The following is a 12689-nucleotide window of genomic DNA, read 5'->3' as shown; positions in this document are numbered from 1 at the left end:
AAAGTAAAATTATGAGGGCTGTGTAATCTTGGGCAAGTTACTTATTCTCTTAAAACTAGTTTCCTCCTACATAAGATGCAGATAATAATATCCACATCAGGGGTCTTGTGAGGATTAAATAAAATGATTACTTAAAGCACTTGGTAGAATGACAACCTAAATGCTCCATGCACCTTATCATTATTGTGTCAGGGTCTGCGGTTAAGACCAGAGAAATGTATCAAACAGTCACCCTTGGTGAGTATTCACACTTTACCCCAAACCAAGTGTCTGCAGGAGGAGCCAAGCTTTGGGGAGAACAAAGAGCTGTGACATTTGGTGAGTGGAGAGATTTTCTCATTCCAACTGGAGTCTTTGTGACCCCAAGCAAAAGGGGACCTCAATAAAAGTCAATTCTGGATTCGTTTATCTGTTGTTCTTAATTTATAGTTTAATACTACAGAGCAAGTGCCTTTTTTCTCTTAATACATTTCTTTCTCTTTAATATTCTGCAGAAATTTGCCTCACTATTTGCTATAGTCTATCTTTTCTTATATCTTAGCTTCCAAACTAAATAGTACTAATCCAAATGCATACCTCTCTGCCGGCCAACATCTAGCCTTGTGTCTGTGTCTACAGTGTATGTAAACATTGGCAAGTCTCTCCGTGGGTAAAGCCACAGTGTGCACTGTTGGTGTTGTCCTATGGTGTCACTGGGGTGTATAAATGAGTGTGGGGGAGTGAGACTGCACTAGCAGCCACCATCACTGCCACTCAGCAGTCCTTTTCTCTAAACTGGTTCTTTGGGGGTTAGGTTTTTCATAATTAAGACTAAGGGGTGGTTAAAAAACAGAAGTACATTTTCCTGGAAACCAGCAGTCTTCATTTGCAACTTTTATTGGCAAACCTGGCTGCCAGTAAATACATTCCTTAGCATCTCCCAGAATGTAATTCACTTGATGAAGTGGCCTTGCTTTTTCTGTAATATGCACATCAATTAAAAGGGGTCCCCTGGAAGGAATGTAGTCAGTGGCTAGCTTTCAGTACCAGTCACCTCCAGCTTCAGGCACGAAAATGTCCCTGGTCTGTACCTGGAGCCGGGGATGGTCTCTCCATTGGATTTCACAACCAGACTATTGCAGCTTGGACCCTAGGTAGGTTACAGGGTGTGAAAACAGCAGCCAGTCCCTGCGGGGTCCAACGACAGCGGCCTGGCCTTCTTCAAGGACCTCTTCCTCAGGAGCCGTTTTCCCAGGGAAGGCTCTAGAAGGTGCAGGCTTGTGGCAACGGAGGGCTCCCACGGCTGCAGAGGCGCACCAGGATGAAGCTGTGGACGGCAGGGGGCGCTCGGAGCCAGAGCAGGGCCCAGTGTCCGCAATCAGAGCGCGGTCTCGAGACCCCAGAGGCCAGGGACTGGCCCAGCACTTGCGCCCCCAGCCACGTGCTGCGGAGCAGCATCGGGACTTCCAATACACCTTCCCTTCTCTACTCTGAGCTGGAGGGGGGCCGGGGGGTGGGGGGAGACGGGAAGCCTGTTGAGGGCGGAAGAGGCCTAGACCACCAGGCTACCGCTGCCAGCCGCAAGCGCACCGAGGACCAGCTGCCACCCGGGGAGACCTATAGAGCCGAGTCAGCTTGCTGGCCTTGTCCCTGCCCAGAGGGGTGCAAACAGCTGGCTCCTGCGAAGTGCCCCACGGCTGTTTCACATAAGGTCCCAGTTGCGCGAGTGCCCGCGCCTTACGCACCACAGGGCCAGCCTTGAGTCCGCGTCCGGTGACACCCGGGGATGTGGTGAGGGACTTCAGAAGAGCACAAGTCTCCGGGGCACTCAAGGGGGAGGAGTCGTCGAGGCTCGGGCTCTTCGAAGGTTGCTCTGGGGCAGGAAGAAGGGCCGGCTGCAGCTCCAGCGTGCGGGTCAGCGGTGAGGCGGGACCGAAACCCAGGGAAGTGCCCGCCGCCGGCAGAATACTAGCCCAGCAATCAGCAAGGTACTGCTGGCTTCACCCCGCCTGCGGTTCCGAAATGCATGTGGGTCTGTCAGTTAATCAAATCCTTGCTTCTATCGCAGGTTAGGCACGGCACGTCGGTGCGGGAGGGTGCGCTTTCCACGCCAGCCCAGGAAAGGCACCTCGGCCCCTCTGTCCCCTGACAGTCCACGCCTGCCCGCACCCGCAGTGTCTGTGCGGTGCTAGCCGACTCCGCAGCTTGAGGACCTCGGGGGACCGCGCGACGCGCGCCCCAACTGGGTCCAAGTCTCGAAGCTGGGAGGCGGCGGGACCTCCATCTCTCCAGGCCCTGTCTTGCGGTTGCGGCCGGGAGTCAGCTGGAGACCTGGGTGGAAATAAACCGAAGCGCGTGTGAGCACACACGCACACAACTAGTCCTCCCCTTTACAAACTGTACGCTCGTTCTGGATTAATGAAAAGTAACAGTTCGGATAGCCTTGCACTTCTGCCTGGACAAAGAAAGCCCCGAGTCTTTCGTAGTCAGGCACCAAAGTTAAAGATTAACTTCCCGCAAGCCCCGTGGCCCTTCCCTGCTACTCACCTTGGCTCTGAGTCCCAGAAACGCTCGGGGAAACTGAGGCTTTCCTGCAGTGGGACGACAGGTGGGTCGACCCGAGGGGATAACCATGAGCAGATGTTGGCACATTCTCTCCCGTGTAAGTGATTAGTGGGACGGCCCGCGTTAGGGACTTGGGAGATGACATTAATTTACCCCATCTTATAAACTTCCCGGGAAGGGTTGCCCCTACGAGGGCAACTATCCAATTAGTGAAATCATGTAGACAGGCAATGTGGATCATTTTGTCTTTAAAACATAATCGAAAAACAAACCCTCTTATTTATTGTACGATTTGTTTTTCTACAAAGGAGGGGGATCAATTAGAAGGACTGCCTCTACAGAACTTCTACTCAGAAACCCCCAACTAAGAAGAAGGAAATCGATTTATGCAGTCGGGGGCACCCAGACCTTTGCTCTCCTCCTCCTCCCTTAGCTAAAAAGTCACACCTATGACAAACATTACATGCTGGACTGACTGACAGTTTGATAACGAATAACGGTTTGGGGCACCAGGATATTGTCCTCTACCTCTGGGCTTCTGGTCTACGCAAACGAAGCCATATGGAGAACTATGCCACTTCTCTGAATAGGTCAAATACAACCCACAAACGGAGTGTCCCCAATTGTTTGCGATTTCATTCCAGAAGGAGTTTTAAAGTCGCATTGTCGGGGTAACTGCCTTAATCTTCAACTTCTACTCCGGCTGGGGAAGGGGGGAATGGTAGACGGCTGTGGAACTTCAGTCTCCCTGCTGGGTTTGTAGAACCTCAAGAATTCGCTGCACCGTCCGGAATAGGAGAAACCCGTTCCCTCATCTTCTGTGCCTGAGGTTCTTGTTACAGCAGATCCTGGGTCAAACACCGCCCCCCCCCACCAAGCAAGCTCGCTCATGGGCGTCGTAGCCCCGCCACCGAGACTGGCTTCCAGGGCACACCTCGGAGCCAAGGGTTTGCCCACGCCGGAACCGCGGGCGGGGGTGGGGGTTAGGCACGCGGTGGGGACGATTAGGCTGGTCAGCGCTCAGGGGGACGCTGGAAAGTTCCCTAGGGGTCTCCGACAGGGAGGACAGTCACTGCACCCAGGACTGGGCTGCCGCCCCAGGGCACTCATTTCCTGGACTCGCCTCCTCCCTCCCTCCACCCAATGCCTGACCCTTCTGGACTTGAAAAGGAACTCCTGTCTCCTGCTGATCTGCTTTAAGGCATCGTCTCCGCCCCCCCCCCCCCTTCGACACTCATTCCTTAGATTGTCACTACGTTCCTTCTCGAAACCGGACATTTCTAGGAGTGCTCGCTACATCTCCCCTCCCGGTGTTTTTTCTACTGTAGGGTCCAGGGAGAGCCTTGTCTTAAATATTGTTGTGAAGTCACGCCCTCTCCTCAGAGCTAAGAACCCTATGGTGGGCCCCGGGGATTGTAACCCGGCCTGGCGGGTCAAGGAGGGGATGGGGGTCGGGGGATGGGCCGAGCAACAGTTCCACCGAACATCCATTACCGCTGTCGCCTGCGGGGCATTTCTGCCAATTGAGTCAAGGGTTGCGGGGGTTGAGGGAACGAGTGATTGAACTACCCCGTGAAGTAGGAAAAAAAGGCATCAAAAACTTTAATCTGGAAACAAAAACTTTAGGCCATTCCTCCAAAGACTTCATATCTGAGCCTGAATGTTCACACAACGCCGCTAGCAACAATAATAATTACCTGAAACACAATCAAGCCATTTACTAGAGGTTTGCTTCCGAGTAAGATTATAAACACAAATGCAAATATCTTTTCCTGGCGAATATCCAGAGCTAAACCAGTGGAAAGTTGATCTTTATAAAACTGCACCCCTCCATCCCTCCCCCCCACCTCCGTAATCCAGATACGAATTTCGCAACGGCAACTTTTATTTCCAAAGCGGGGAGCCCAGACCCTCACTGTTACTCGATTTGCAATTTACATAACAGACTGTTTACACCTCCCGGCTGACAGAGGGAGGGAATGAAGGCAGAGACAGCGGAGCAAGACTGTCTATTGCAAAACCCGGACCGTTGGCATTTCCCACTTTCGGAAAACAAACGAGTCGCTGTCTCTGTTTCTGCCCCGCGCACTGCAAGCACTAGAAACGTATTTTAAAGACCGAATTCACCGAATGCTGAGTTGTTTAGAGAGAACACTTATTTAACTGGCTTCCAGGCTGCAGCTAGAGCTTCCCATAAAGCCTCAGCCAAAGGAGCTGATTAAGTTAGGGTATAGGACTGGAGGTTGGACACGAATTCATTTTACAAGTGTTGGGGTTTCTACCTCCTCCTTCTCCTGCAAGTGTTTAGGAACCACCAAGTACTGAGCCTCCTGCTGATGAGAGTTTCTTGCAACCAGTCAGCGACTCGGCCTCGCAAGCACTCTGGCAAAGGAGTTTCAGTGGCCCAAAGCGCAAAGCAGGCCAGAAGGCAGAGGCCTCAGGAATCGGAACTTCCGGGCAACCCCCTAGGCTACTTCTAGAAGTAGCAGGTCCTCTTCTTCTATCCAAGAAACATCCATTATGAAACACAGTATTTTTTTAATGTTCAAGTGTCACAGAGTTGTGCCTGCTACCTAAGTCAGCGCCCTTGACAAGTGAAGCTGCAATTAGAATTTTTGTTCAGGGGAAGCCGAGATTGCAACCGGAAAGCCAAAAGGGGCTCCCAACACGTCTTTGAAGTTAAAGATTGTCAGAAATTGGGGGTGGGTGGGTGTTAAATGCGTCATGCTACTCTTCTTCACAGTTTCCTAAGCTCGTTGTTTCCCCAGCTTCTAGTAAAGGATCTAGTGTTCAGTCTCCAGGAGGGTCTTTTCTGGAGTTGCCCAAACGCAGAATCGCGCTGCAAGCAAAGGGAGGCCCATGTCTTTTCTTTTCCTTCGTTTCATACCCTCTCATTTCTCTTCTCCCCATTCCATCCCAGTCACCCAGAAACCTCACATCTCAGGCGTGTGCACAAGGACATACCATCTGTACTTATGCCCCTGCAGGTGCGATTCTGAGCATTTCTCCCAAACACCCGTTATCTCTGCTTGCCCGCAGCTCTACCCGTCTGCTTTTAGAGATTGGACTGGGACGCATTATCCCCTAGAAGTATTTCTTTGCTTCTTGTCATTACACCTGCTAATGTCACTGAGCCCGCAGCCTGACGACCCCTCCTCTGAGTCCGACCCGGCAAGAAAGGATGGTGGGTTGTGAACCTAAAGGATCCCGCAAGCTCCCTGAAGAGCAACTCGGGGAAGCCTCCTGGGTTCAGCAGCCTGAGCCAAAAGCACCCTCGGTCCGCCAAGGGACCTAGGGGGCCGAGGAGCAGGGCTTCCCTCAGTGGGGCGGACACAGCCTACCTGGGCGAACCACTGCCGGCAGCTCCCGGCAAAGCCCCTTTTCCTCCTCTCTTATTTCTACTGAGAGGGGTCGCGGGACGGTGAGGTGGGGTCGACAACTTCTTGTCCACCAGTAACAGGACACAGCAGTGACTGAGCTCTTAAAACTCTCTGAGTTCAGGACACGTAAACCTCCAAGTGTGGAGAAACTGGAGACCTCTGTGAACCCAGTGAGTTTAGTGGTCGATCGGGAGGGGAGGGAAGAAGTGGGTAGAAAGGAAAGGTGAGGGGGGAAGGAAGGAAGGGCAGGGAAATCCCGGAGCTGGAGCCAGCCACAGCGGTCAAGGAATGAGGAGAGAGCCAGCGCAACTTAGGGCTCGAGGAGTCGGTGGCGTCTGGGAGCGGTGGACGGAAGAAGGGTCTGTGTGGGGCCCAGGAGGACCCAGAAAATCTGCGAGAACAATGGACGTCCATGCGCAGGGTCCGGGGTGGGAGACAGAGCCTGGCGTCGGTGGTGCGTGGTGCAGGTGGGGCGGACAAGCCGGCTGGCAGCACAGGCCACGGCTTTGGGCGCCAGCGCTGGACCCCGCCGGCCGGCGCGCGTGTGGTCAGCCCCGCGGTCCTCCCGCGGTCCCGCGCGGCGGCCCGGCGGGGTCGGCCTCCAGCTCATTCAGAGGCGGTTCTCGCCTCCCATTGGCTGCTGCCCCTGCGGTGGGGCGGGGCTCCGCTGCCCGGAAAAAAATGTAACTGCGTAAAAAAGTCCTCGCCTGGGTGTCGGATGCTCAAAAGTTCAGAAGTTTTCCAATGCTTCCTTAAGCGGCCCGCGCGCGAGAGACTGTAAAAAAAGGTGACGCGGGGCCCGGGAAGGCGGCCGGCGCGCGGCCCCCCGCCCTGGTGATTTGGCCGCCTTCGCCCGCGGCTCGAGGCAGTCTCCTGGAAGGCGTAGGCAGTGTGGCGAGAAGAGCGCCTTCTTGTTTTTTAGTTCTGGCTTTTTGCCTTTCTCGCCTGGAAGTGGCTCCGCGAATTTCTTCAAGGCCGTTTGTCGCGTCCTGGCCCGGCCCTCTTCCGTAGCACCGATCCCCCTTCGCGGCCAGCGCGGGCCCTAAAGTGGCCGGAGGCGCCCCGGGAGCCCGAGCAAGCGCAGGGAGAGGCCGCGCGCAGCTGGCGGCTCCAGGAGGCGGCCGGACAGCAGCTCCGCGAGGCCCGGACTCGGACTAGGCGGCCGGCGCGGCGCGGCCGACCCGAGCGAGGGTGGGGGGCAGCGGGCGACGCGGGGCGGCGGCGGCGGCGGCGGCGGCGGCGAGAGGGGGCCATGCAGGCGCGCTACTCCGTGTCCAGCCCCAACTCCCTGGGAGTGGTGCCCTACCTCGGCGGCGAGCAGAGCTACTACCGCGCGGCGGCGGCGGCGGCCGGGGGCGGCTACACCGCCATGCCGGCCCCCATGAGCGTGTACTCCCACCCCGCGCACGCGGAGCAGTATCCCGGCGGCATGGCCCGCGCTTACGGGCCCTACACGCCGCAGCCGCAGCCCAAGGACATGGTGAAGCCGCCCTACAGCTACATCGCTCTCATTACCATGGCCATCCAGAACGCCCCAGACAAGAAGATCACCCTCAATGGCATCTACCAGTTCATCATGGACCGCTTCCCCTTCTACCGGGACAATAAGCAGGGCTGGCAGAATAGCATCCGCCACAACCTCTCGCTCAACGAGTGCTTCGTCAAGGTGCCCCGCGACGACAAGAAACCGGGCAAGGGCAGCTACTGGACGCTGGACCCGGACTCGTACAACATGTTCGAGAACGGCAGCTTCCTGCGGCGGCGGCGGCGCTTCAAGAAGAAGGACGCAGTGAAGGACAAGGAGGAGAAGGACCGGCTGCACCTCAAGGAGCCGCCGCCGCCGCCGCCGCCGCCCGGCCGCCAGCCTCCGCCCGCGCCGCCGGAGCAGACCGACGGCGCCGCGCCCGGACCGCAGCCGCCGCCCGTGCGAATCCAGGACATCAAAACCGAGAACGGTACGTGCCCCTCGCCGCCCCAGCCCCTGTCCCCGGCCGCCACCTTGGGCAGCGGCAGTGCCGCCGCGGTGCCCAAAATCGAAAGCCCCGACAGCAGCAGCAGCAGCCTGTCGAGCGGGAGCAGTCCCCCCGGCAGCCTGCCGTCCGCGCGGCCACTGAGCCTGGACGGCGCCGAGTCCGCCCCACCGCCACCGCCCGCGCAGCCGGCGCCGCAGCCGCACCACAGCCAGGGCTTCAGCGTGGACAACATCATGACGTCTCTGCGGGGGTCGCCTCAGGGCGCCGCGGCGGAGCTCAGCTCGGGCCTCCTGGCCTCGGCCGCCGGGTCCTCCCGCACCGGCATCGCACCCCCGCTGGCGCTCGGCGCCTACTCGCCCGGCCAGAGCTCCCTCTACAGCTCCCCCTGCAGCCAGAGCTCCAGCGCCGGCAGCTCCGGAGGGGGCGGTGGCGGCGGCAGCGGGGGCGGCAGCGCGGGGAGCACCGGGACCTACCACTGCAACCTGCAGGCCATGAGCTTGTACGCGGCCGGGGAACGCGGCGGCCACTTGCAGGGCGCTCCCGGGGGTGCTGGCGGCTCAGCCGTGGACGACCCCCTACCGGACTACTCTCTGCCCCCGGTCACTAGCAGCAGCTCCTCCTCCCTGAGTCACGGCAGCGGCCAGGAGGCCGGCCACCACCCTGCAGCCCACCAAGGTCGCCTCACCTCGTGGTACCTGAACCAAGCGAGCGGAGACCTGGGCCATCTGGCCAGTGCTGCGGCGGCTGCGGCGGCGGCGGGCTACCCCAGCCAGCAGCAGAACTTCCACTCTGTGCGGGAGATGTTCGAGTCACAGAGGATCGGCTTGAACAACTCTCCGGTGAACGGGAATAGTAGTTGTCAGATGGCCTTCCCTTCCAGCCAGTCTCTCTACCGCACGTCCGGGGCTTTCGTCTATGATTGTAGCAAGTTTTGACACCCCTTCCACCTCAAAGCCGAACTGAATCGAACCTCAGAGCAGGAACAGCCCAAAAAACCATCAATGCAAAATCGAAACCGAAAAATAATCCAGTTTTTTAAATCTTGAAAAATATTCACCAAACCAGCGAACAGCGAACAGAATCCCTCCAAAAGTTCAACTCACCAGCACACACACAAAAAAACACTATTTTTTTAAAGATTAATTCAGAGCCACCTCCACTTTGCCTTATCTAAATAAACAAAACCGTAAACCATTTTACAAAGACAGCAAAATCATGGTTTATTAAAGGACAGTGTTACCGCAGATAACACGTAAGTTTCCTCTTGCTTTTCAGAGAGCACGCTTTCCTTTTCCTTCTCTCCCGATCCCTTACCCTTTTCCTTCCTTCACCTCTCACCTGTAAAATATTATTTTATCCTATGTTGAAAGGAGGGGGAAGTCCCCGTGTGTGGAAATCGCTTTCTTTTTATTCATGGACTTGTTTTAAAATGTAAATTTCAACATAGTAATTTATTTTTAATTTGTAGTTGGATGTCGTGGACCAAACGCCAGAAAGTATTTCCAAAATCTGACGTTAAATTACCTGAAACTTACATTGTGCTTTTTTTTTTCATTATAAAAAGGGAAACTGTATTAATCTTATTCTATCATCTTTTTTCTTTTTGTTGAACATATTCATTGTTTGTTTATTAATAAATTACCATTCAGTTTGAATGATGCCTTTATGTCTGGATACTTTAATGCAGTCTTAATTATTATAAGAAAAAAATTTCAGAGATTAAAACACAACAAATTACTTATTTGCCTTCTGAATCTCTGAAAAATGGAGAAACCTTCTATTGTCAGATTTCACATAAAAGTCTTTTTTGATCTAGTTTTTTCCCTGCAGCATCTCCTGCAAAATGTACTATATAGTCAGCTTGCTTTGTGGCTAGAAAAAGCATATTTTCCTAAACAGATCTGCGTTGTTATAGATATAAATATATTTTGTCAGTAACGGCAGAACATGATTTGGAAATTGTTAGCCCATGAATCTTTATCACAGCGATACCTGTGTACAGAGAGAGGTAGATGTGCCTCCAGATATACAGAGAAATATTTGGCCTGTGTAGCACATAAAAAATTGGGATGTGTATTATACATCCTTGTTAACCAAATGCCGGATATTGTTTTCCTATTTTTTTTCACTGCTTTATGAAAAAGGAAATATAAACCATGCAAATGTATATAATTCACCCACATTTACAATCCATCCTGTGTTATGTAGAAGGATTGAATTTTTTAAAAAATGTACTGTGGGTTGGAAAGGGAAGTTTAATCTTTGGTGAACTTTGAAGATATGTGTGTAGAACACTTATATTTGAAAAAGATTTAAAGGTATAAGAAGGAAGGAGAGAAGTGAACATTTTAGTCTAGGGTAGTTTCTTTCCAATCCAATTTTTCTTGCTAATTTACAGTTAAACCTAGGGGGCAATCGGATTGGCCCTCCCCCTTTGTAAATAACCCAGGAAATGTAATAAATTCATTATCTTAGAGTGATCAGCCCTGTCAATCAGACTTTGGGGAGATGGCAATTTGATTACAGACATTCAGGGCCTTTTAGTTTGTTTTCAAGATAATACAGTTTCCTGCTATCTGCCGCTCCTATCTAGAGGCAACACTTAGCAGTAATTGCTGTTGCTTGTTGTCAAAATTTGATCATTGTTAAAGGATTGCTGCAAATAAATACACTCTAATTTCAGTCAAAAACTGCTTTACGTGGCCTCTGATTTACTTGGGTCTTCTTTGCTCAGAGTCGTAACCTAATAGCCAGGGGAGAATGCTGCGGCCCACGGCACGGGTGTCTCCTTGGGTCAAGTCGGCTGAAACGCGCCTCCCTGCCGCTCAGTGAACTTACAGCAGCGCTAGGTCCTGGGACTGCCGCGAGCTTCCTTGGGTCCCCCCGCTCCCCTCTATGGGTGGGTGGTGAAGGGAAAGAATCCATTGACAAAGATCGCAAAGTTTGTGCATTGGTCCACTTATGGAAGCCGAGCGTGGAGCCGGGGTTTAAGGACAAAGGGTCCGGTGGCCTGAGCTGCGTTGTCTAGGCCTGGAAGGAAAGTGGCAGCAGGTGACCAAATGGGCCAGTCCTTTCGGACTGGGTGACCAATCCTCAGACCCACCCGGCAGCTCGGGCAGCCTGAGACGGTTCTCTTTCCGACATGCCGGGTTCAACTTTTTAGAACGCGAGATGGCGAGTGCAGACTTGCGGCCCACCGCGGGCTTTCCGGGGGGGCGTTTCTCGCGGCCCGACGCTGGACTCCGGACGCGGCTCCCGGACTGTAGGCTTTTCAGCTAATTAGCTGTAATTACCCGCCGCTGCCCGGCCAGGCTTGTTTGTGTTTGGAGCTACTTCCTACCCCCACGTCGCCCCCGCCCCGCCCCTTCCCTGGCTCCTTGTTGCCTACCCCCCGAAACCGGTTGTTTGGGGAGAAGAATAGAGCCCAGGACCTCGGCCGGGCGTAGGGGTTGGAGCGTAGGTGCCGGGAAAACCGCGTTGGTGGGAAGGTAGCAAAGGGCAGAGGTGTGTGTGGGAAGACAGAGGGCTCTGGTCCTTACCCTCGCGCCGCGGGGACAGCAGCGCTTCCCGTTTACACTCTTCCTCGCCTTTGTTTTGAAGACACACGTGTGTTTAGGAACTCAGCCTGGGTGGAAAGGTCACAGGTACTCCATTGTTCCCAGGTGTCAGGCCTCCCCGCACCAGCCTGCAGCCTGAACAACCACAGGTTTGCAGGAGCACCTCTCAGCCCGCGCCCCTCGGCCTGGCCGCACGGACCTGCTCCGTCCAGCGCTGGGACCTCAGGCGCCCTCCCCGGCAGGGATGCATCCTCGCAGTGTGTGAGGTCGGTTGACGGAGGCCACAAATCACTTGGCAGTGGCCCGAGCAGGATTTGCTCAGCCTAAAGGACTGGACGCGACAGGCGTGCAGGCAGGCAGCGGGTTCGGAGTGTTAAGGGTCCAAATGCCGGTGACCCTCAGTATCTCCTCCGACTTCGGATTTGTGGCCCCAGGGCATCGCGGCTACAGCCAGCCCCGAGCCTAGGCCCAGCCTGGCCCTTGAGAACTGGACCGCACATCCCTGAGTGGTGGGCTGCGGTGCGAGGGGCGGGGCGGTCTGGCCCCGGGGACAGAGAGGCCGTCCTGCCCGGAGCCAGGGCTGGAATGGACGCTATAAGTGAGTTCTTCCCGGTTCCGCCAGGATGGGGAGTGGGCTTTGGGTGCCCCTTGTTTCTTCTTCCTGGGTCTGGAGTCTTTGTGGTTGGACCAAGAACCGGCTTTGAATGTGGTGATATGGTTTCAGTGGTCAGAGAGGAGACCCTGGCCCACAGCTCCTGACAACGTTTAAGTGCCTGCGGGGGGAAGGCTTCTTAGCAGTCATTTTTGCCCTCTTGGATTCCAGCGTTTGAAAATTAGGCATGGAAGACACGTGTGTCCATGAAGGTGCTTGTGTTACACATATATAGCAAAGATAGTTATTTCTACGTGGGTTGCCTATGTTTGAATGGAAGGTCAGAAACTCTACAAATTATTCTGATTTTTAAAACCACATATGTAATGGTTTTTGGTATCACTATATTTGCATTTGAATTCTCATCCAATTTAAGAAAAACTAATCCTTGCCAACCATATTTAACCTGGGAGAACTACTTATTTCTTAGTGGTTTTCACGTTTGACCTGTACTTTTTGAGCAATAAGGATCTTTTGTTTTTTCTGTAAGATATTCTAAGAAAACTTCATATTTTAACTAACACAGTACATTTTGAAATTAGCCTGAGACACCAGGCAGGACCCAGTGATGGTGACTTGGCTA

General features: G+C 54.1%; 1 protein-coding gene across 1 annotated transcript; it reads left to right on the top strand.

The window, feature by feature from the left end:
• The first annotated feature begins 7040 nt into the window (after positions 1-7040).
• Positions 7041-10574, top strand: FOXC1 (forkhead box C1). The gene has a single exon (XM_045841770.1). It carries the CDS (start codon positions 7177-7179, stop codon positions 8830-8832), a length of 1656 nt encoding a protein of 551 aa, XP_045697726.1. The 5' UTR covers positions 7041-7176; the 3' UTR covers positions 8833-10574.
• The last annotated feature ends 2115 nt before the right edge of the window (positions 10575-12689 follow it).

Source organism: Phyllostomus hastatus, unplaced genomic scaffold (assembly GCF_019186645.2).
Source record: "Phyllostomus hastatus isolate PE091 unplaced genomic scaffold, TTU_PhHast_1.1 phas_contig_37, whole genome shotgun sequence".
Taxonomy (NCBI): Eukaryota; Metazoa; Chordata; class Mammalia; order Chiroptera; family Phyllostomidae; genus Phyllostomus; species Phyllostomus hastatus.
This window is presented reverse-complemented; position numbering and strand designations above follow the sequence as displayed.